The 24,623-nt window shown below is 36.6% G+C and overlaps 1 protein-coding gene across 1 annotated transcript in view; it reads left to right on the top strand.

Annotated features, from left to right (window-relative positions):
* KIFAP3 (kinesin associated protein 3) overlaps positions 1-24,623 on the top strand; it is a 118,737-nt gene that overhangs the window by 35,137 nt on the left and 58,977 nt on the right. The window contains exon 11 of the mRNA XM_079760743.1: positions 15,739-15,839. Coding sequence (XP_079616869.1) covers positions 15,739-15,839 — 101 coding nt within the window. The remainder of the gene's footprint in view (positions 1-15,738; positions 15,840-24,623) is intronic.

The following is a 24,623-nucleotide window of genomic DNA, read 5'->3' as shown; positions in this document are numbered from 1 at the left end:
TCTTAATCCAATCTTTCATTGACATCATTTTCTTTGTAATACTATTATTAACATTTATTGAACATTTACTGTGCCAGTCATTTAGCTCTGTGCTTTAATTACATTATCTCATGGAATCCCTGTCTGAGATCTGTACTAAGGATTACATAGCTGATAAAAAGCAAAGTTCAAATTCCAACTCAGAGCTATCTACTGCCAAAGTTGGCTTTATTAACTACTATTGTAAACTACTATGTATAGTGATATTAAGTGGGCTATGATTAAATAGACTATGCAGAGCTATAGTTTAAAAATCCAGTTCTCCAAGTCTGCTTAAAAAAAAAAAAAAGTTGTTTTGAGGTTGTTGTTTTTTTGGTTTGGTTTTTTTATAATCCTCACCTGAGGAGTGAGAATATGTTTTCCATTGATTCTTCAGAGAGTAGAAGGGAGATGTAAGAGGAGAGAGAAAGAGAGAGACACACACACATTGAATGGTTGCCTCCAATACGCACCCTGACCAGGGCCGGGGATTGCACCTTTAATTTAAGTACATACTTTTGACTGAGAATCAAACCTGAGACCTTCCAGTGTACAGGCCAACTCTCTAACCACTGAACTCACCAGCAAGGGCTTAAAAATAAGTTTTGACTTATTTCTTGCTCTTTTCTCAGAATAGGAAAACTTTTAATCTAGTCAGTCCAAGAACATTTGATTAATTGGTCAATCCACAAATATTGCACAGGACTTTTATTACACATTTTAGAAGAAATTATGTTGAGTACTTTTGAGATTTGCTTTTGGGGAACCAAAACAATACAAACGTTAGTGAAGAAACAAAAAAACTTTAAAAGTAAAATTGATGGCCCGGCTGATGTGGCTCAGTGGTTGAGCACTGGCCCATGAACCAGGAGGTCACAATTCAATTCCCAGTCAGAGCACAACCCAGGTTGTGGGCTCGATCCCCAGAAGGGGGCAGCCAATTAATGATTCTCTCTCATCATTGAAGTTTCTCTTTCTCCCTTCCTCTCTTAAATCAATAAAAAATATTTTTTGAAGTAAAATTGATGGGTCTTGCATTTAATGATGTGATCCTCCATTTATCATAATCTAGCAGAATTATATATCAAATGTTAGGACAGATTCTCAGTGTATGAAGATGACTAAATTATAGTCCTTGTCCTGAAAGAATTCATTATCTCTTTGGTTTGTTCAATATTCAGTCACAAACCTTTATGAAACATGATTTTAAAGAAATTTTTGGGAAATTACAGAATACTCATTTCATATTTTATTAACAAATATCCCTCTATTTTATTGCTCACAAGTCATTGAATTTAACTTAAGCATTTTCTTTTTTTTCCAAATGTTCATATATCCTTTGCTTAATAACTTTCTTTTTTTATTCCATTTATTGGAATGACGTTGGTCAAAATGAACATGTAGGTTTCAGGTGTGGGTTTCTGTAGTACAAAATCTATATATTGCACCATGTGCCCATCACCCAAAGTCAACTCTTCTCCTGTCACTTAATAACTTTCTTTAGTTCTTCCTTTTCATTCCACTTACAAGCCATGGAAGCAATGGCAGTCATTCAGAAACAGAGAGAGTATCTACTGATCTTCCAGGGTCAAGGAAAGGCAGAAAATGACCATATTGAACAGAAATCAATACACACTAGAGAAAGAACAGTGCCTTCAACATCTGTGAAGTGCTTCAAAATGTCTACAAGTTTACATTTATTATTTAGTTATTTTAATTTAATTATTTTAATGGCACTGTTATTTTCTACTCTTTTTTCTTTAAATTATGGGTTTTAATAAGCTTCTGTAGGGTATTTATAAGGTGAGCCTCTTAAAAAAAATGTTCCAAATCCCAAGTAACCGATTCAATATGAACTTTTGGAACATAAAACCATGTTGTAAACTTTATCATGTCCCAAAAATGGCCCCTTTTATCCATCACTTCCCAGGAAAAATCTACCTAATATATTAGGAGGACAAGGCTATGATTATTAATAAACAACCCTCAGATCTTAGTAACTTAAAAAGGGGCAATTGTTTATTTCTTGCTCATATTGCATGGATGAGTGGAAAGTGCTGGTCCATGTTAGCATCAATCAAGGGCACAGACTGGTAGAACAAGAAAAGGGAGAATTGCAAACTTCTCTTAAAGGCTTCCACTTGGAGTTATAAATATTTTTATTTACATTTCTATTGATGAAACTAAGTCACATGACCATGCTGTACTTTAAGGGGCTGGGTAAGTATTTGCAAGGATTAGAACTGGAACATTGGTAACAAGCAGCCTAATGATCCTAAAAGGTGTTTTTTAATTTTTTGGAATTTTAGCTGTGTTTCCAGGATTAACTAGAATCTCTTAAAAAATACACTCTGAGGTTGGGGGGGCAGGGTAATGGGGGCATAAGGACACATGTAATACCTTAATCAATAAAGAAATTTTAAAAAAATACACTCTGAGACATTTTAGCAAATACTGCCATATGTACTATAACTAGCAACTGTAGTAACACAGACCATACTGATTAAAAGCTAGAATTATGGAGCCAGACTATATGACTTTGAATATTGTTGTTATCACTTACTTGCTATGTGATATTTTGCAAATTACTTAACCCATATGTCAGTTTTCTCATTTCCAGTATATAGATAAGAATTGTACATATTAATAGGGAAAGGTTAATGAGATAGTGCAGTAAATGTTAGGGAATTATACATATGTTAAATTATTATAAAAATACACAGAATACAAATAATAGCTAGAAATGGGTCTTTTTTAAAGTTTTCCAGGCTTACACCATTTTATATGCAGGTCTTTTCAAATGGATTACATCCTTACTTTGTTAAATATATTCTTAAGTTTTCCTTAATGACATGAACATAATTTAAATTTTTATTGAGAGGAGTATAGTATACTAGTTAAAACTAGAGGCTTTGGAGCCAGAGGGCCTGGGTTCAAGTGCTCTGTATTAGCTGTTGCTTTTGTTATCATTGATTCAGGTTTGCAATTCTGGAGATAATTTATTATACAAGGCTACAGATGTTACTGTGCTCAAGTATTTCCCCTTGTTGAATGGCCCCTGAATGCCATGTATTTTAATTTTTATATGCAGTTTTCCTGTTTCCCCTCTTGTCCTTGGCTGTCACTTCTCATTTCTTCTGCACTAGCAGCAATTCCATAGCAGCAATTTTCCTCTCCTCTAATAATATAGTTCTAATCTCCTGTGGTCTTGGAAACCGACAGCTGAACTTATTTGAAGTGTATACTTTGTTAAAAATGAATTCCAAATGAATGCCCGAAGGGTTCTCTTCCTAATAATGTTCTCTTCCTAGTAATGTTTATTGCATGGACTTAGCAACGTTTCTTTTGACTGTGAAGAAACCCATTTTGCTTGATTGTGCTCTCTGCTATTTTCAAAGAAATGTTATTCAGTGTATAAATGATTTTCTGATAAGTAATTATTAGAATGGTCATTTTTACATTTGTCAATGTAAATGTTACTTGTGTGGAAAATTAAATCATTAACTCCTAACACAATAAACTAAGCTTCTCAGTTGAGTAATGATATGTTTAATATATCTGATCTTTTACCATTATGATTATATAGACGTTGTAGTAAGGAAGTATTATAAAGAGCAGATTTTAAAGGAATAGGAAATCATTCATCTAGAGCAGAGACTTTCAAACATGTTTTACTCCAGTCTATAGTAAGATACATTTTACATTACAACTAAATACTCACACGTTTATGGGATGTGATGTGTATATGTATGTGCATATATCCATATGTGTATATTAATATACATGATATTTTAATTATCTATATTATATATTTAGTTTAATATATGTAATTTTTAAGTGTCACAAAGATGTATTTGCCATTTCTATGTGTAATGCTCTATATATTTTTTCTATTTTTTAATTCTACTAATGACTTACTCATTGATTTTATGTTCTCTGATTGATTTTTATGTTCAGTTGAAAAACATTGAACTAAGGGAGTGATTAGACTTCTTTCCCTTTAAATCTTCAGAACTATCACTGTCTCTGCTGGACTTTTAATGTGTTGATCAGTTGATAATCTAAATTTTTCCAGGTTATTCTTTGAGAAATACTTGGAGTGATTACATGAGAATAAAATTTTTTTTAAGTGGAAAAACCTCCTGTAAATCAAATAGTTAAAGAATTCGGGCTGCATTTTCTTCACTCTGTGGTCATGGAGAAGGAACTAAAGAGCAGGCAGTAGAACATGAGTGGCCATTTATTTCATTAGAAATAAATGCATTGTTTAATATATGTTCATGTTGACAGGTGACTGAATTAAAGAATTACCCATTTTATATATAGAAATGACTTATTTTTAAAAAGATGCAAAAAATGCAAAAGCACTGTTGTAGGGCTATATATGTGGTAGAACTTGTCAGAAGTGACTTTTAAGGGATGCTGTTTCAACTGGAAATGCTATCAGATTTTAAGTAGGTTTTTTATTATTATTTGGGGGCCCCATAACTGAAAAATCTTTTTATACTTAATAATAGATTACTTTAACTAGAGTACAATGAATCATGAATCTTTCAGATTCCAATAAAGCTGTGCTGTGTGAACATTTAATCTCCTTCTCTTGTATCCTGAAGCATTTAACTAGTACATTGCGACCCCTGCTGTTGTGAGAATTGCTGAATAACTGAAAAATATATATATATGTAATGGAGGAAGGTTTTGTGATCAGAATATTATTTACAGGCAAAGGAGAATTGGTTATGGTTCAGCTCTTTTGCCATGTGAGGCTCTGAGTGAAAGGTAATTCAATATTGCCAAAATTTATTTTAATATTAATTTATCATATAAAGCATTTCATTTAAGAATTTTTACTTTTTTTCCTTTGACATCAGGGACACAAAGAGAAATAAGAAATTTTAGAAATTATTATGTAAATTTTTCTTTCTCCGACTTAATCTTGAAATTGGTTGATTTGAAGAGTTTTTATCTTTTCTGAGGCATAGAGAATGGTATTCTCTCTTGAAATGGTTCAAAAATTGTATTTGAATTTGTAGAAAACCTATATTGAAATATTCCTTTGTTTCTCTTTTCTTAAATACCACCAAAATTACTCATTTCTTATTTTATTTTTTGATAATGTTTTTCATAAGAATCCTAAAGTTATCACTGCCTAGTTCAGTATCAGTTACAAATCTTTTCAGTTCTTTTCATAGTTACTTATACCTAATAACTTTATGATTTCATTTGGGACACCTATCATAGCCAATGGTTTATGTCATAGCAAATGTAATTATATGCAAATTGAATTGGACCTAGAAAACTTGGCTCTAACTTATCCAATTGATAGTTTGTTCAGGTTTTTATGATATTAAATTAACTTTTTTTAAGTGCTTAAAGACTTTTTTGGCTCATCCAAAAATCAGATCATTTAAAAATACATTTTCTTGTCATAAGTCCTAAAGCCATTTGACCTTGATGTGTCTCAGGAGTGCTTCCTTATGTCAGAGTATCCTTGGTTGGTAGATGGCAAGGAAATTCCTTGTCACACTGTATTCTTCAGTTCCCTGGAGAATGCACTGATAGTGTTTCAAAAGCAGCTTGAAAACTAAATCTTTTTAGCTTTTTGTCTGATGCACCAAGCAGATAATGTTTTTGCACCTCTCAGTTACTTTAGCTGGATATTTTTTAAGCTGAGTATTGTTTGATGTGCTTGGGAATGATTAGCATAGAAGCAAGCATAAATAAATGTACAGTGGAAATGTGTTCTTTGCAATAATCTATTTCATCATGACATTAGTTCATGCATAAAGTGTAAATATCACATGATAGAGACAGTGTAAAACAGAGTGTATATTTAATTTTATTTTTAAAACTACCGGATTTCACTGGTGAACTCTTTTAGACAATTTTGAGTTTGTTTACATTTTTTTCTTTGTCAATGATATTAATATGTTTTTTAAATTGAGTAATGTTCTGAATTCTCATGCCAGCTTTTCGATTTTTAACTTGACTTCAGACGGATTTAAACTCAAGGGAGTAAGCCTTATAAATTATACAGGTTTCATCAGACATTATGTAAATTTTATCATTTGTTAAAATAAATATCGAATAGGCACAGCCAATCTAATATTTAGGAGATTAGATAGCTGCCTGCAAATTACAGGCAGTAACCACTTTCCACAATTTTGCTGCTATTTTCTAAGTCTCCCCTGTTTATGAAGAGATTGTAGGAATTCAGTGGTTAGCACGTCCGTTTTCAAACTTTTGGTCTCAGGATGCCCCTTCACACTCTTAAAAGTAATTGAGGATCCCCCCACGAGCTTTTAATTATGAGGAGTTATATCTATGAATATTTATGGTCTTCAAAATTAAAACTGATAAAAAATTATATTTATTCATTTTAAAATAACCTGCTACAAGTTGACAAATATTTTTATGAAAAGTAATTTTTTTCTAAAAAGAAAGTGAGGCTTAGTAGACAACAGCTGGCTCGAATATCTACTTAGCAAATCTGTCGTGATGTCATATATCATTATGTCATGTATATCATGTCATGTAGCCTTTTATTTTTAAAAAATGAGAGTTTAAAAAAAGGAAAATAATATATTAGTACTGTATTGTTCTTAAAATGGTGTGACTTTGTGGATCTGCTTTAGGGGTCCTCAGAGCACACTTTGAATTAGAGCATTCCTTTAAAGCTTTTAATTCCTATTAAATGAAAACACTCCTGGTAGTAATAATTCACAAGGCGTCTTAAATTAGCTGCTTAAATACAGCTAGAAGACATGTTTGGTTTTGCCAAACTATATTTTCTTAATCTTCTTTTTGGATTTCTAGGCATGACCCAAACACTCCCATTCCCCTAGGATAATCCTTATTTTCTCTTAATTCTAGATATTTAGTTACATTTCTTACCTTGCTCTTTGGACATCTGCATGTTCAGCAACTCACATCTTCCAGTCATTTTTTTGGTGCTTTTTGAAGGAATTGGGGAATGCATGACATGGTGTAGGATTGTGAAGATGGAAGACCCTGAGCACAGAGGGGTGGCTGCATACAATACATTCTGGATAATTAACAATACTAGACTTTTTTTTTTTTTTTTTGAGAGAGAGAGAGAGAGAGAGAGAGAGAGGAAGAGAGAGAAACATCCATGAGGAGAGAGAATCATGGATCGGCTGCCTCCTGCACGCCCCCTACTGGGGATGTGCCTGCAACCAAGGTACATGCCCTTGACCGGGAATCGAACCCGGGACCCTTCAGTCCACAGGCCGACGCTCTATCCACTGAGCCACACCGGCCAGGGCAATACTAGACTTTTAATGCTGCCCAACAATCATATTATATTTTCTTTGTCTGGGCATTTCCCCACTCTCCTACATGAGAATTTCATTTCTCTACTTTCTCCTCACAGATCCAACCTCATTCTCATCCTCGTTCTCCGTTCATTACCTTTTTTTTTGCTTCCCATTTCACTGAGAGGGTAGAAGCAGTCAGAAGAGAACGTCCATGAGTTTCTGCTGCCAAACTGTATCTGTCTATACTTTGCTTCTCCCCCATTATTATGGATAAACTTGCCCCTACCTTACATAGGCTAGCACTTCCTTCTACCCCATTCCCTCTCACCTACTCCAGTTCCTTTCTCCAGAAATTCCACTCTCTTCTCGTTTCATTAATTTTTTCCCCACTCTAGTAGATCATTCCCATCCACATACAAATATGCTGTTCCTCTATCTTAATAAAAATTCCTCTTGACTCTCATTTTACTCTTTTACCTTCCAGCTATCATCACATTTCCTTTCTTTCCATCATTGCAAAGTGCCTCAAAAGAGTTGTCTTCATTTCCTGTCTCCATTTCGCTTTTTACATATATTTATATCTTTTTCTGTTTGCTGTCTGCTCTTCTCTCCCTGTCTCCTATCTTCTCTCTCTCTTCCTCTCCCTCTCCCTCTCCCTCTCCCTCTCCCTCTCCCTCTCCCTCTCCCTCTCCCTCTCCCTCTCCCTCTTCCTCTCCCTCTCCCTCTCCCTCTCTCCCTCGGTTCCCTCCCTCAGTGTTCTATACTCTTTTTAATCTTTTTTAAAAGTCCTTTTTAAAAAATTATCTATGGATTTTAGAAAGTGAGAAATAACGATTTGTTGTTCCATTTATTTATGCACTCATTGGTTGCTTCTTGTATGTGCCCTGACCAGGGATTGAACCTGCAACCTTGGTGTATTGGGACCATGCTCTGACCAACTGAGCTACCTAGCTAGTGCTCTTTTTAACCTTTTGCAGTCAGGCTTTATACCCAATTTCCCCTCTCCTCCCCTCCCCCAAACACACACACACACAGCCGATCACACTACTCTGATCAAGTTCCAGTGACCTCCACATTACTAAACCCAGTTCCCCGCCCCGCTCCCCCGCCCAAGGCTTAGTCCTTAGGCTTTTTCTTTATCTGTACTTACTCCTTTGGTGACTTTATCCATTCCACTTAAATATTCTGCCTTTACTGAATAAAGATAATTTCAGCCCCTTCTCTGTTTTCTTATTCCAAACATTACCACTTGGATGCCTTATAAGTACATGAGATTTAACACATTCAAAATTATGCTACTGACCCTCCCACCCCCAATCCTCCTTAAACCCTTTATTTTCACAGCCTTTTCTATCTTCATAAGTGAAAACTTCCTCTTTCAATTTAACTACCCAAAATCGGGGAAGTTTTATCCTTGAATCCTCACTTTCCCTCCGTCCCTACATCCAATCTGTCAGATCAGTCAGCTCTACCTTCAAAATATAGCTGCTTACCACCCTGATCCCAGCCACTATCATCTCTTTCCTGTTTTAATGCAGTAGCATCCTAACAGGTCTCTGGGCTTCCTCCCTGGCCTTAGTCTTTCTTTAACATAGCACACAGTGATCCTATTGAACTTTAAGTGAAATTATGTCATTTATCTGCACAAAACTTTCCATCACTTCCCATCTCAGAGGAAGAACCAAACTCTTTATAAGGGCCTGTAAGAGTTACATGTTCTCTCCCATATCTTTACCTCTGTAACTACATCTTGTAGCACTCTCTCTCTCTCTCTTGTTCTTTCTGCTAAAGGCACATTGGCCTCTTTGCTATTCCTTAAACCCAGTAGACACACTCCTACCTCAGAACTTTTGCACTTCCTGTTCCTGCTGCCTAGATCTGTTCTTTCCTAGTTTTTTTTTGGCATCATTCATTTTCTCATGTCCTTCAAGCTTTGCTTTCCAGTGGCTGTACTTAAAATTTCAATCCCTGACTCCTGATTCTCTCTTTCTCATTTTTTATTTTTCTCTGCAATACTTAATCACCACATAATGTATCTTTCATATCATTATCTTATTTCTTTTGTCACTATCCACCCACCATCACCATCATGCCCCAGGCCCCAAAGACTACAAGCTCCATGAAAATGTAGAGTTGTGCCTGGCATAGTGTAGGTTCTCAATAAATATTGGTGGGTGGGTGGGTGGATTAGTGTATGAAAGGAACACATGAAAGGAGTGAACTTCAAAAGAGCTGAGCTTGAGTCTTCTTCCTTCCCTTCACTCTTTAGCTAAGTGGCCTTAGGAAAGTAAATTAATCTTCACTGAGCCTTCTGTCTTGTTCAGAAAATAAGGGAATAAAATAAGACCGAGGTCATAGGACTGTTATGTGAAGCAGATGAGAGAATTCATAGAAAGCCTTGTATAAATGTTAGTTATGACAAGGAGGAAGAAAAGGAAGGGGAAGGCTTTACAGGCTAATGGTTGCTGAATGAAAAGCGTGAGGAGCACAGAAAAAGTCTTCTTCATAGTTTTGACTATTTCTAGGGATTTGTTTCAAACATTGCTGTAATTTCACTTTTATTATTTGAGGTAGATATCTTGAGTGAATTGTGTAAATCCAGGGCAGGAATCTTCTAATAGAGTGATACTCAAAGTATCACTGGCCTGCAATGAGTAAATTTAAAAATTGAGAATAAGCATTCAGACACTCACAGCAACTTAATTAAATAAAATTATCTCTTCTGAATATAATAATACAAATTTTGAACTTCTATTTTACATATTTTTATTTAATTACATTTTTATTATACTTTACAAAAGTGTTGGTCTTTGACACATTTAAAGGAAAAATAAAAAACTAGCCCTACACCACAGATAGTTTGAGAAGCATTATTTAGATGAAATGGTGGGTTTGATCTTAGATTAGCATACTGTTCTTTTAAAGTATTCAAAAGTCCATATAATGTTGAAGCCAGCATCACAAATGACCATGCCTTGCCAGACTTGCTTAGTTTATTTATGAGCAGAGATCAGAATGTTTCTAAAAATTGAGGAATTGGTAATGTTACCTAGAGATGTTGCTAAGCTTTTCAGTATTTATAAAAATTGTAATAGCTAAAGGTCAAACTCATACTCAATAAATATTCATCAAGTGCTTAACTTGTATTAGGCACTTTAGCATATAATTTATGAATCCGTGTGTATGTTAGCTACCAAAGTTAACTATCTCAGACAACTTTGTTAAAGTTGCCCTTTCCTCAGCAGAGCCACACTGGTCAGTGTTTATGTATGGCACTGAATATACAGGTATGAAAATTTGAGCCATAGTTCAAATCTTGATTCAAATCCCTATCTGTATAAATTTTGACTCTTCTGTCTTTGAGGTGTGTCCATACTAATTTGCATGGCTGGTTTGTGCTTCACCAATGTTATTGGTGATGGCAAGAAAATGAGGATTCCCAGGTTCAATAGCACACCATTACGCCTGCTTCACAATTCCACATGAATCATTTCACAAAGGATCCAGATTTTAGTCAGAGTAATATTAGACTGTATTCTCCTCACCGAAAAACAAATGAGAGTTTCTGAGGTTTTCTAAATTCACATATTCTGGGATGGGATCCAGAGTGGTTTTGAGAGGAGGAGTGGCACCTGACACATCTTGATCTATATTACCTTAGGTAATCTGGGTTTCAGGACATTTCCAAGGCTGTAGAAAGGTTTTATCAGCATGTCAGGAGTCAGACCAGGTCAAGAGTTAAGTGATAAATGTTTGATTTCTTCCGATTAAGACAAGTCTGATTTCCCTTATTGTTGGAGATGGCCAAAGCTGGAGTCTAAACTTTGATCACTTAAAAATTAAGGATTATTTTCTTTGACCATTCTGTCATAGGTCCTTAAAAGAAAATTGGAAAAGTTAAGTTCTGAACATCTTTGAAATTCCTCCATAATGTGAAATTCACTTTTTTCATTACATATCAATATGACTTAATTTTTAGTTTATCAGAACCATCATAAAATGAAGAAATAAAGCTTACCTTTATATTGTGAAGAGAGCAATATTTTATAAATGGCCTTTTCTAACTTGATTATTAAAAACTGTTTGGAAATGGTCAGAATAATGTTTTCCAAACAGGAGGTGTTTTCTTTTTTTTTTCTTTTTTTTTAAGTAGGTTGCCTTTATGAAGGTTTCTTTAAGAAACTTAAAGTAGATTTTGTTTAATAACTTCATTTAGCCTGTTTATTACAAAACTGTTACGGAATTTCACACATCTGTTTTGGAACGCAGGTCCTCATAGACTACTGCACTGTTTCTCAATTTTAATAGACCTCATTATCCTATAAATAAACCTACATTTTCTTACCTGATCAAGTGAGCAAACAATAGGGGTTAGATGTGGCAAACGCTTTAACAAAAAGCACATGTCTAGCCGTCAGGGTGAGGTAGAGTCATATCAAGATTGCTTGAAGTTATTAATGGCAGTAAAATTTATGCTTCCTCCTGTTTTCCCAATTAAATCAAGAAGCCTTTTTTCTTAAGATTCTTCTATCACCAGCTGGTTCCAATACTCAGTGTGTGAATATTGCCTGGGGTGTCTCCATTTCTAGATGGTAAAGGCTGACTAAAGCACATTAAGTCAATGATGGAGACCTGTAAACTAGAAAGCAGGCATTGTTACGGGCTTTATTTTGGTCCTTATCATTTGTACCACAAGTATGCATATTTTGTAGGATATATTATAAAGAAGTTGTTGTGGTATGCTCTGGATGTAATAAAAAGACAAGGTAATAAAATAACTGAAAATATTTTTAAAATAAGCTACATGACAAAATGTACAGTTTTACATACTAAACAGGAATGAAAATGCATCAAAAGTGTTGGATTTTAGAGCACTTATTAAGTGAATGTCTATTAATGTAACAGCTATTGAGCTTAATGGTAGATTTATAATTTCAGTTTCTTAATACTTTTTAAATTAAATAATTGGACACAAAATCATTTATCCATGAATCATTGTATCACAAAACTATTGTTACACTTGTTTTCAGACTGGTCATTGTAACCTATAATTTGTCACTCCCCATCCCACCTAACTCATGGTTAAAAACACTTGGTTTTTATCTATTTATCTCAAATCTGTACTAGATTTTATTGTGAACAAGTATATTATAAAATAGGAGACTATCCAATATAGTTGCATTCTTAAAAATTGGTCTCTCCAATTTCAAGTCTTAATAGATTAAACATAAAATTATGTGGAAACATGTACCAAAGATGTTCTAATGTACCTTCAGTATACTTTTAAGTATATTTCACTGTATTCAATATATATGTTCAATAATTGTTGCAATTATCTTTTAAGTGGTAGTTTTCCTGTGGCATTTTTACTATATTGATAAAGCTTTAAGGGCTCTGACTCTATAGGAAACTTAAAGGCACATGTGATTTTTGAGCTATGTTGTATTCACATAGACTTTCTAGGGGTAAAATATGACCTTAATGCTACACTATTGTAATAGAAGGGTGCTTATATTCCCACTTCTCTTATCTTTTCATGGAGCTTTGTGACTTCAAAGGGAGTTTTCTACTTTGAATGAAGACATGGAGTGTAGAAGGGAATAAGAATCGGGCTAATGATGTTGCCCATAACTTGTGTTCTCACTCTGTTTTTACAAAGTGTTGGGCTGAGTCTACTGCAGAAGCGGAAATTTGGCCTCGAGTTCTGGTGTTCAGAACTCATATTTCTGCATGACTGAACTGTGAATGGAAAATCCCAAGTGCCTTACAAAATTAGTGGCTAAATGGTGTTTTTACTAATCACTTCAGAGATGAAAAAACTGAAGACATTTTAAAATTCAAAACCCATCAGCATTCGTTTGCCCTTTAATTGGCAGAATATTGATCGTGAGAGCAGCCTGGAGAGCTGATTTTTTCCTCCTTCAGCTGTTCCAGCTGAACTACAGCTGCAAATTTCTTTAAAAAGAAAGAAAGACAAAACCTCTTGACTGTATTTTATAAGTGCAGTAATTCCCACAAAATCAGTTACTGGAGTTAATGACCAGTTTGTTAAGGCATTAACTGCCCTCAGCTGGGAATGACCAATTTTGGAGGAATGGCTGCACAACTGCTAAGATAATTCAGGAACACTTTCAAATAATGATCCAGCTAATTAACGGTGAATTCCTGTGGAAATCCTATCGAAGTACTTATGACCTCTGCGTTTAATAGCCAGTGAGTTCATCATGATTCATGTTTATTACCATAAATACCAAAAGAAGTGTAATGACTAGGCCATTTTTTTTCCAGCCAGGCCTTATTACTTGAACAGATTTGACTAATCCACCTCTACTCATTAAGGCCTAGTTCTCAAAATATTCAGTCTTTTCACTGCTCTGCCCAGAACTCACAGGGCCTTTGGTGCTATGCCAGCATACTTACTATTGGCAGCCTGTTTTTACTTGGGATGCTGTTAGGGAATAATTGATGTCTATAAGTCTTAAAGGAGCCCTTTTGAAATGCCTGCCATTTGTAGGATGTGGAGGAATCATAGCTGGTTAGCTGGAGTTTATGGTTCTCCGTCAGGAATTCTTAGGAGAAAATCATACCCTTCAGCCCCTCGAATTCATTTAGGATATACAAGAGTGTTGGGTGGTGGTTTGTTTGTTGTTGTTTTTGGTGGGTTATGTTTTGTTGTTGTTGTTTTGGTTGTTGGTGTGTTTCTTTAGGTTTATGGTTTAGGAACTAAAGTATGCTTTCTTTCAATGAACAAAGATTATTAACTTATAATAAAGGATAAGCTCTTATTTTACGTGGACCATTTAATCTCTCTTAATGGCTGTTTATTGCTACATGATCTGAAAATTAGCCTTTAAGTAATAATAAGTGTTGGCAGCCAGAAAGCCTCTACTTTCTGTATGAAGCTGTGTTTGAAGAAATGAATTCAGGTTATTTCCATGTATTCACTCTTCTCTCTCCAAGTATTCACTTTTCTCCTAAAATACTTTGTCTTTTGTTGCAGCTGTCAGATATCTGCTAGATGTCATAAGGTTATAGACTGTATTTTTATCAAGTTAATCATTTATATAATTATTGAATCAATGAATAAAGTATCTGGTTTACATGCTGTAATCTTCGTTCATATATTGCAATTCTTTAGAGGATAAAGGAAATATGTGGCATGTAACAAGATTGAATTAGAATCATCAAGGTAACATCTGGGTAACAATGGCATTTATGAATTATTTACATTTTTTTCTGAATAAAAGGGCAAGTGTCAGTTGACGTCTTTTTTCATTCCTTAAATAAATATAAAAAGGGATGAAAATAAGATTTATAGATATTTGCAAATCAATTGATTAAATTCTAGAGAACCTTTACCCAGACAAAATCTAGAAGACATATCAGCAACTTGGGTTATATAGACTTCCGAGTACAGTCTTGTAGTCCCTTAGATCTGTCATCACCACCTTTCACGCTTTCCTCAAGGAACAAATGTCTCTGGTGTAGTGCTAGTCATATTCCAGTTTCTTTTGTTCAGTTGTGCTCAGCCCAAACAAGGGGGGGAACTCCTATAGGTTTTATTTGCCTGGCACGTGCTGCTTAAAGATAGATGAAATAATTTAGCTAGTTGGGAGGTTTGTCTTCAGTATTTTCAGACTTCTCTCTCTGTGTCCTTTCATCTTCCTAATAGCCCATTCCCTCCACGACCATTCCCCACTCTAGGAGAGAAGTTAAGTTCTATTACACCCAAGAAACTATGAAAGAAGGAAGAGATTCGTGTTGGTGGTGGTGGTGGTGGTAGTAGAGGAACATACACTGATGACAATAATCTGTACTGTAATGATTTCCTTTTCTCAAGTTTATTTTTGCTAAGGTGTTTATAACCCATGGAGAATGAGAGAATAATGAAGAGTTCTTATCAGAACAGAGCCTTGTAGTATGGGGTGACTCTCCTAAGCCCGTAGGACAGCAGAGCCTGATTATCTGTTTTAAAACACTGGTTGGACTGATTTTAACATTACATTATTTTCTATAAAATGATTTTCTAAAATAGATAAAGGAAAATTACAGGATGTATAATACACATCCTGTAATTTAATAACATATTTCGATTTTAAATATGTCTTAATAACATATTTTGATTTAAAAAATAAGGATGGGGAGGTCAATTTTATAGTGAGCTACTGAAAATTATTAATTCTTAGGTTTGGTCCTAATTTTTTATCCAAAACAATATATCTTTCAAAATATACATTATCTCTTGGAAGTTTGTAATATTTCACAGATAGTTTGCTCCAGACTTGGGAATTGGAATAGGGAGCTTGAAATATTTTCTAGAAGAGGGTTATGTAAGGATTTGATTCAGTAGTTTAAATTTTTAATGCATTAATTGGAGTGAGTTATACCAAAAAATTTAATCATATAAATATCAATCACCATTTCCATGATTTCTTATTCCCAGGCAATGAAAACTACAAACAGATAGCAATGTGTGTACTTTACCACATAAGCATGGATGACCGCTTTAAATCAATGTTTGCATACACTGACTGTATACCACAGGTAAGTCGTTTCAGTGTTTTTAAAAAGAACAGTCAAACAATTTTTTTTCACTTTTCTCTCATTTCCCAGATGTCCTTTTCCTGGAAAAAAAATTTTAATCCATTATGATATAAATTTGGTGTAAGTACAGAGCAGTATAAAATGAAAATAACTTTGTTATTCCCAAATGCAGAGATAATCATTTAACATTTTGGTACATTTCCTTTACATTGTTAAAAAAATAATATATTGGGATTATATGCTCTATATAATTACACATTGCTTTATTTACCACACAGACCTTAAGTATTCTCCCATGTCATTGAATATTCTTCAAAAATTTCTAATAGTTGTATAACATTTTGTTGTGTAAAAGTACCATAATTTAAATATTGTTAAATTGTATATTTAGTTTTTTTCTAGTTTATCACATAAAAACAGAAGTAAAGGTATGTAAGCAACTGAAAAAATGTGGGATAAATATTATAGTATACAAATGCTTATCCATATCTCTGATTTTTTTCTTTAGTTTAAATTCCTAAAAGTAGAATTACTAGGTCAAAAAGCATGAACACTTTTGTATTTGACGCATTGTGGTTAAATTACCTTCTAAGAAGACATAAGTTTATATTTCCAGCTAACATTTCACTTTTAGTAACACTGGATATTATCATTTCTCTAAAAATGAAGTGTCTTTTTTATTTACATTTCTATGAATATTGGTGAGATTGAACATTTTTTGTTTTTTATCCATATTATATTATAAATTATTCCTTCATGTCTCTTGCCAGTTTTTTCATTGTCATGTTAATATTTTCATGATTAATAAAAAAGATATAGATAGATAGATAGATAGATAGATAACTATTTGAACTCTGTCATATTACAAACATTTCCCAACTTTGTCAATTGCCCTTAATTCTATTATGGTTGATGGTTTTAAGTGCTTTGCATTTGCTGATGGGAAAATGCTTCATAAAAAATTTTTCTAGCACTGTTCTCAGTTGCTTGATACATTTCATTTCATATCTTAAAGTCTACTTGAAAGAGTTTAGTGATTTTTTTTTGCATGGACTGTAAGGGTAGAGATTTTATACATATGATTTTACTCTTAGGGAATTTACATTCAGAGAATAACTAGTGTTCCATTAATCTTTATTAAACTGAGCTCCAGTAATTTGATTATCTGTTTTAAAACACTGGTTGGGCTGATTTTAATATTACATTATTTTCTATAAAATGATTTTCTAAAATAGATAAAGGAAAATTACAGGATGTATAATACACAATAAAATAACACTTTTAAAAGCACTTTAGAATATGAATGATAGTTTATACTTATTAAAAGTAATTGCTCTTAAGATTCCTAAAAGGCACTTTCTTGTTAGCATAATGTACGTTATTAAATTTGTGTTACTAGAAAAGTAATAAGTAATAAAAATAGGCCATAATTTCTCTGTTTATTAATTGAACATCCTTCTGTTCATCCCAAATCAGTAAGAAAATTCTAAAATTGAATTTTGTATTCCAGAATTTTAACACTTTATCTACATACAATTAAAAACTGATAAACTCTCAAGGATAACTTTTTAGCCTTTTATGTCAGGAGATAAGCTAGTTATGTGTGCTTATAGGAAATAGACTTCCTTTAAAGAATATACAGCATATTTTATCTAACAAGGCAAGGCTTCTTACAAAGATAACGCATGTCAGACTGTAGCCAATGTGAAGTGTAATCAAGCTTTTTGTCAAACAAGTTTTCAATAAAAGAGTAGCCATGTCAGAGGGAGATTACAGGTGATTTACTACAGTTTCACTCCACATGTTCCCAGGGTCTCTCCTTTGCAGTTTCAAAGGGTGTTCCTTTTTCAATCCCATTTAGTGTCAGAACTTCATTGACTACAGGATATGAATTGGAAAGCAGCCAAAAAAGAATAATATTCTTGCCTAGATTGACTGTTTTTATCCAGATTATAGTTTTTAAAAAAATTAAATAAAAGAGAGAAATGTAAACTAAAAAGGCATGGAAACTTACTTTGTTGAATCTTGAATTTGGAGTTACCTTTCTCTCTTAGAATGTGTAATCTCAGACATAAAATATAAATTTTTATTTTAAGTAAAGAATCATAAATAAAAACCTATTTTATTTACCTTTGAGACATTTTATTATCTATTTGTTGATAATTTTATGTGTAGAAAATTCTCTGAGACCTTTTAGAACAATATTGATGCATGTTTTTTTGCCAGATAATTTTCTAACATCAAACATTTTTGCAATAAGGTTTTCAGAACATTTATGATGTATATTTTATTAACAGAATCATCTAAAACTCGATTGGTATAAACATTTTAGCTTTTTAAAACTTCAAAGATTAGGTGAGGTTATATTATCAGATTATGTCATAAACATCCTGAAGCTTTTTAGTATGAGGTCACATTATGAGAAACCAAATGATACTCTAGAATATATTCGTTCCTAAAGTGCTATGCAGCCTATAACTTGTACTTTACATGGCTCAATTTTGATATATTTAGGGAAAAGTTGACATGGCTTGATATGCCACCCAGTTCCAGGCTCATTATAAAATAAAAGAATCATCAGAAGCATATCTGGAATTCAATTTAATTCCTTTGGGAATTAAAAAGATTGTCCTTTCATAGTTATTGGCTTTTTGAATTAATGTTTAAAACACCAGTAAAGCTTTAAGCTTCTTTGTGACAATAGATTTATTATTTATTTAAATAAAATTATATCTGAGGTTCAGAATATTTTAGAGTTAATACAATACTCTATTCACTTTGAGATTATGTTATGCATATTTTTTATTTAGTGAATATGGTAAAAAAAAAAAAAAAGATGGTCAAGTATTGCAAATAAATTTTTCAAATGAGAAGGCTAAAATCACTTTGAAAATGGGAAAGCAAAGAATCAGCACTCATTCATATCAGTGACCAGAGTATATAGTATGTCATATTCTTTCATTACATTAGAGATATATTAAGGAGCTTTTCTAAGCTATAAAACACAAAGTAAGGTACTATTAGTAAAATAGCAGATCTTTTTCTCATTATTTTGGATCCATTCATAGTCCAATTTAAATACTGCTCTTTTTATATGTGTTTTATAGGTTAAACCTATAATTAGATTAGAGTTCACTTTTGAAAATTATTTAACATTCAGCATAGTTGATTATATATTCAGTGTGCCCTATAATGTCTTTCAATATTATGTTGCTTTGTTTCTTTTGTACTTTTTTATTGCCTCTAATTATCCAATATATTCTAATTTTTTTTCCTATTATTGTCAGTATTCTGCAAAATTTTGGGGCCAGGGCAAGTCTTTTCTTTACATATGATCTTAATGGTCTCAGTGGGTAAATTGTTTTAGGTAAGCATACTTGGGATAACCAGGAGTTAATAGTTGTATTCTAATAATAGTTAAAAGTACACATTAACAGTTCATTGTTATTTAGACCTCTAAGATGCATGTTTTGTTTAAATAGGTGCAAATGCCATCCAGATGCTTATAAAAGTATTTATTGGTAATAGAGTGGCCAATCAAAGTACATGTTTAGGTAATGATGTCATGGTGTTATTTAATATTTTACCCTAGAACAGTGTGCAGGGATCTTCATAGTGATCCACATGTTTTCCACCATAGTTGTCCTGTTTGGCCCCTCTTTGATCTACATGCTTCTTTTTAGCTGAATGCTGGTAAACGTCCTTTCTGACAGCCCCCTTTGCTCCTGCCTGCCATTATCTGCTGAAGTTCAGAAACCAGAGCATCACTTCAAACAGCAGAGCTAGGGAGTAGCCAGTCAGAAGAGATTCCTGAGGCATGCAAAGTTCTGCCATAATCATTCAAAGATGTTTGGGCAGGGGGCTGGGGGTGGTAGAGGTGTATGTGAATACAGAGAGCTGTGGGGGTTGGCCTCTGGTCACTGGTAAATAAGTAAAGTCAGGTGCCAGAGAGTCTAGACACAGTGATTTCAGTCGTGGTTCTTTGGTATCTGATACTCAATATGGGACTTGTCTGATTGAGCACTATTGCCTCTTCATTGCACAGACTGAAGCCCTTAGAGTGCCTTCTTGTTAAATTAGTAAAAGATGACAATGGACATAGTTAAAGCAGAACAAATCTAGTCTTAATATTTCCTAGTTGTCAGCAATTACACTTACTTTTGAAGTGCCATGGGTAGCAATCAAATTAAAGACATCATATTGCACATGGAGTTTGAACTAAACTATTACTTTAAAATGTGAATGATTTAATTAAAATTGAAGTGTTTCTCTTTCTTATTATGAAAAACTAATTCTATATCATGATACATTTAATTCACATTTAGTCCTGATTTCTCTTGATATTGGGGGTGGGTATTGGATAAGATTTCAAATCATACCTTTTTTTTTTTTTTAATCTAGCTCCTGATTATTTCACCACAGGATATAACATGGAAATTATAAAAATTAAAAATCCTCAGTTTCTAAACATATCACCTGTAACCCCATTTTCTAAGGGCAGTTTTCATACCACAAGGTTAATTTCAAGAAGATAACAACAGATATTTTGCCTTCTTAAAGATTTGCTTTGATAAAACGTATTTTGTTATTACAAAAAGTGTTTTATATCAGTAAAAGTTTAGAAGAAATCTATAGTAGGTTTTTAATGAATATGACAAACATACTAATTTCATTAACTGGAGGATTGTCACCTACATTTTTATTAAATTGTAATTTAATTTTAATTGGCAGTTAATTTATAGAAAAGTTGCAAAATCTGTTAAATATATATCCAATAAATTTAGATTACTTTATTTTTGCCATAGAATTTTTTAGCCTCTAACATTATTAAGTGTTTAGCGATTCTTTACCCAAAGATTCCAGTAGCAGTAACATTTGGGGTTAAAGACCTGCCCTCTGGAAAAAGGCATGATACATGCCAACCTGCTATAGTATTTGTAGTTTCCAGTGTATAGCAAATTATATATACACATAGTTTTGTTAGAATTATACGTAAGTATTTTACTTTTGGAGTAATTATAAGTGGATTTGTGTTTTTTATTTTGCTCTCCAATTATTCATTGCTAGCACATAGAAACACATGATTTTTGTGTGTTGACTGTGTATCCTTCTTGCAACTTAGACATTATCTGGAACTAACACAGAGAATAACCAAAACAAGATTTAACAGAATAGGGTCTAACCAGTCAACAAATAGTTATTATTCACTTATATATAAACTAGGGGCCCAGCGCGCAAAATCGCGTGAGACCCAGGACCCAGAGTCCTGTGGCTTGGTGGGACCCAGAAAGAGTCCTGTGGCCACCACTGCCACCGCAGGAGGCGGGACCCAGAAAACTGCCCGCGCCTCTGGTCAAATCCTCCAGAGTCAAGTCCCCGCCCACCCGTGTGCACCTCACTGCGCATGCAGCCCCACCCACCCTGCGCATGCATCCTCCTGCTGATCGGTAATTACGGTGTGATGGTGTGACGACCACAGGCTTTTTATATAATAGACTAGAGGCCCGTTGCAGGAAGATTCCTGCAAGAATAGGGCTTCCTTGGGCCTATTCCTGCAAGAATAGGGCTTTCTGCAGCCGTCTCTGCTGCCCCGCCTGCTTCCCTCCCTTCCCCACCACCCTGCTTGCTTCTCTGCAGCTTCGCTCCCTTCTGCAGCACTTGGCTTCCTTCTACACTGTCTTCAGTCTTCAGTCTTCGCTCTGTGTCTGGATATGCAAATCAACTGTCATCTTGGTTGGGTTAATTTGCATATTTGCTCCTGATTGGCTGGTGGGCATAGTGGAGGTTGGTCAATTTGCATGTTTCTCTTTTATTAGATAGTATAAGGCATGCAGGATTTAGGAAGGCATGTTGGTGTAAAAAGGTATTGCCCTCAGAAGCATAAGAAATTTTTAGGTTATAAATTAACTTCTATATGTTGTTAGCAATTTTATTTAGAGAAAAATATCTTTATGCTAGAGGCCCAGTGCACAAATTCATGCACAGGTGGGGGCCCTCAGGGTGGCCTGCAGAGTTCGGGCTAAAACCTGCAGTCCAATGCCACTCCTTCCTACTGCTGCCACTCATCCCGGCCCTGCTGTGCCTGCCACTGGCGTGCGCCGTCAGTCCCAACCAGGAGAGGCTCGTGCCACCGCAGCGGTACTCACCAGTCGTGAGCCCTGCATCTGGCACCCATCCCAAGGGGGGTTGGGGGGAGGGGGAGCCCAGACGCAATCAGCCCTCCGGGGTTCTCTTGCCGGCCCGGGATCCAGATCCGTCCTGCTGGCGTTTGCACTGGTTATTGGGAGCCACCTGGAGGCCACTTTTATATCATTTCTTCCTTGTGGAGCATCTAGGGAGGGGAAGCGGCCATGTTGCCCAAGGCCGACTTCCAGGAGGCCAGCAGCAGTGCTGTCGGGATTGTGCCAGTGGCACCGGTCCGGTTCCTCGGTGCCTGGCTCGTTCTCCGGAGATTGGACCTGCAGGACTACTGAGGGAGTGAGTGGCTGCCACCGGGCTGGTGGGCTGCTGGGACAGGTCGATCAGCTGAGTGGCATCCCCACTGTAGGAGCACATTGACCACCATGGGGCAGCTCCTGCATTAAGCGTCTGCCCCCTGATGGTCAGTGAATGTCATAGTGACCGGTTGACCGGTCGTTCAGTTGTTAGGTCATTCACTCACTTAGGCTTTTATATCCTATACTAGGAGCCCAGTGCATGAATTTGTGCACCTTGAAAGGAACTGTGGGCTGCGAGGCTGCAGTGGGCACAGGGGAGGGTCTCGGCCCATCCTCTGCGCCCCTGCCCGGCCCTTCCTGCCGCAGCCCCTGGTCCCCTGTCTGCCGGCAGCCCTGCTCCCACCGCCGCCACTCCCGTGTGCTGACACACTGGCCCCACTCGCACCCTCTGATGTGCTGAGCAATTCGAGCTGCTGCCCCGATTGTCCCTCAGGAGCAGGGGGAGATGGAGAAGCCCTCAGGGGCAATTAGGGCTGGCAGCCGCCACTCACACACGCTGACAGCGCTGAGCAATCAGGGCTGGCAGCGGATGAGAGCAACGGCTCTGGTGCCAGCAGTGGGTGCGAGCAGGGCTGGTGCCGGCAGCAGGTGCAAGCACCAGGCAGGACCACAGCATTCAGGAGCAAAGAATTTTCAGTAACCACCAGAGGCTTGCCCCAATGACAGCGACTGGTGCCCCATCTTGTCTGGCGACCCTGCTCATCTGTTCCACCATCCCACTGTGGCCGAAGCCACACCCACCAGCCACGCCCACACGCCAATCAGGAGCGATTATGCAAATTAACCCAACCAAGATGGCTGTGGCCATGGAGAGAGCATGAAGGAGGCTTGGGTTTCCCCGGCAATGGAGGAAGCCAAGCTTTCCGCACACCCTGGCTGGCACAGGCCTCCGCTTAAGGCTACAAAGTTTCAATTATATAAGATAAATCCCAAGAAAAATGGTGACAGCCATAGAGCTGGAGAGAGCAGACTAGGGTTGCCCCCAGTGATGTAGGAAGCCAAGCTTTCCACCTGCCCTGGCCGGCCTAGGCCTTCACTCCAGGCTACAAAGTTTCAATTATAGAAGGTGAATTAACCCCAACAGAAATGGCTGCTGCCACGGAGCGAGCAGAAGGCTTGGCTCTGCTCCAGGCTACAAAGTTTCAATTGTAGAAGATACATAAAATCTGGCCGGCCTGCAAACCACCACAGGCCCCTCGCCCAGGCCGCCCCACGCCCCAGGGGAACCCCCAACCTGATCCAGGACACCCTTCAGGGCAAACCAGCTGGCCCCCACCCGTGCACCAGGCCTCTATCCTATCTAATAAAAGAGTAATATGCAGGTTGACCATCACTCCAACACACAAGATGGCTGCTCCCATGTGGTCAAAGATCCTGCCCCCATGTGGACACAAGATGGCCACCACAAGATGGCCAGCAGGGAAGGGCAGTTGAGGGGTGACCCAGGCCTGCAGGGGAGGGCAGTTAGGGGTGACCAGGCGGCAGGGGAGGGCAGTTAGGGGTGACCAGGCCTGCAGGGAAGGGCAGTTATGGGTGACCAGGCCAGCAGAGGAAGGAAGTTGGGGGCAAACAGGCTGGCAGGGAAGCAGTTAGACATCAGTCAGGCTGGCAGGGGAGTGGTTAGGGGGTGATCAGGCTGGCAGGCAGAAGTGGTTAGGGGCAATCAGGAAGACAGGCAGGTGAGCAGTTGGGAGACAGCAGTCCTGGGTTGGAGAGGGTGCAGGCTGGGCTGAAGGACACCCCCCGCCCCCCGTGACGAATTTCATGCACCGGGCCTCTACTATAGGAAAATAAAAGCCTAATATACTAAGTGTCCAGTTGTCCGGTCGGCCGTTCAACCAATCAAAGCATAATATGCTAATGATATGCTAAGGCTGCTCAACCGCTCACTGTGATGTGCACTGACCACCAGGGGGCAGACAGTCAACGCAGGGGAAGCACTGCTCAGACAGAAGCCCTGAGCCAGGCTCAGGACTGGGGAGCACAGCACTAAGGATGTCCAACTGCCGGCTTAGGCCCACTCCATGATTTGTTTTAAGCCGGCAGTCGGACATCCCCTGAGGACTCCCAGACTGCGAGAGGGTGCACACCAGGCTGAGGGACCCCCCCCCCTGAGTGCACGAATTTCGTGCACCAGACCTCTAGTATATAGATAATATACAATAACTTAATTTTCTGATTTACTAATAATAGAAGGCTAGCTTCTCAAAACTACAGCACAAAGTTTGTTCATTTCTCTTTTATGATAACCTCTATCTCTTATGAAAAACCTAGATTACTGCTGAAT

This window comes from Cnephaeus nilssonii (assembly GCF_951640355.1).
Source record: "Cnephaeus nilssonii genome assembly, chromosome: 21".
NCBI lineage: Eukaryota > Metazoa > Chordata > Mammalia > Chiroptera > Vespertilionidae > Cnephaeus > Cnephaeus nilssonii.
Note: the sequence above shows the minus strand (reverse complement) of the source record. Positions and strands in the feature narration are given on the sequence as shown.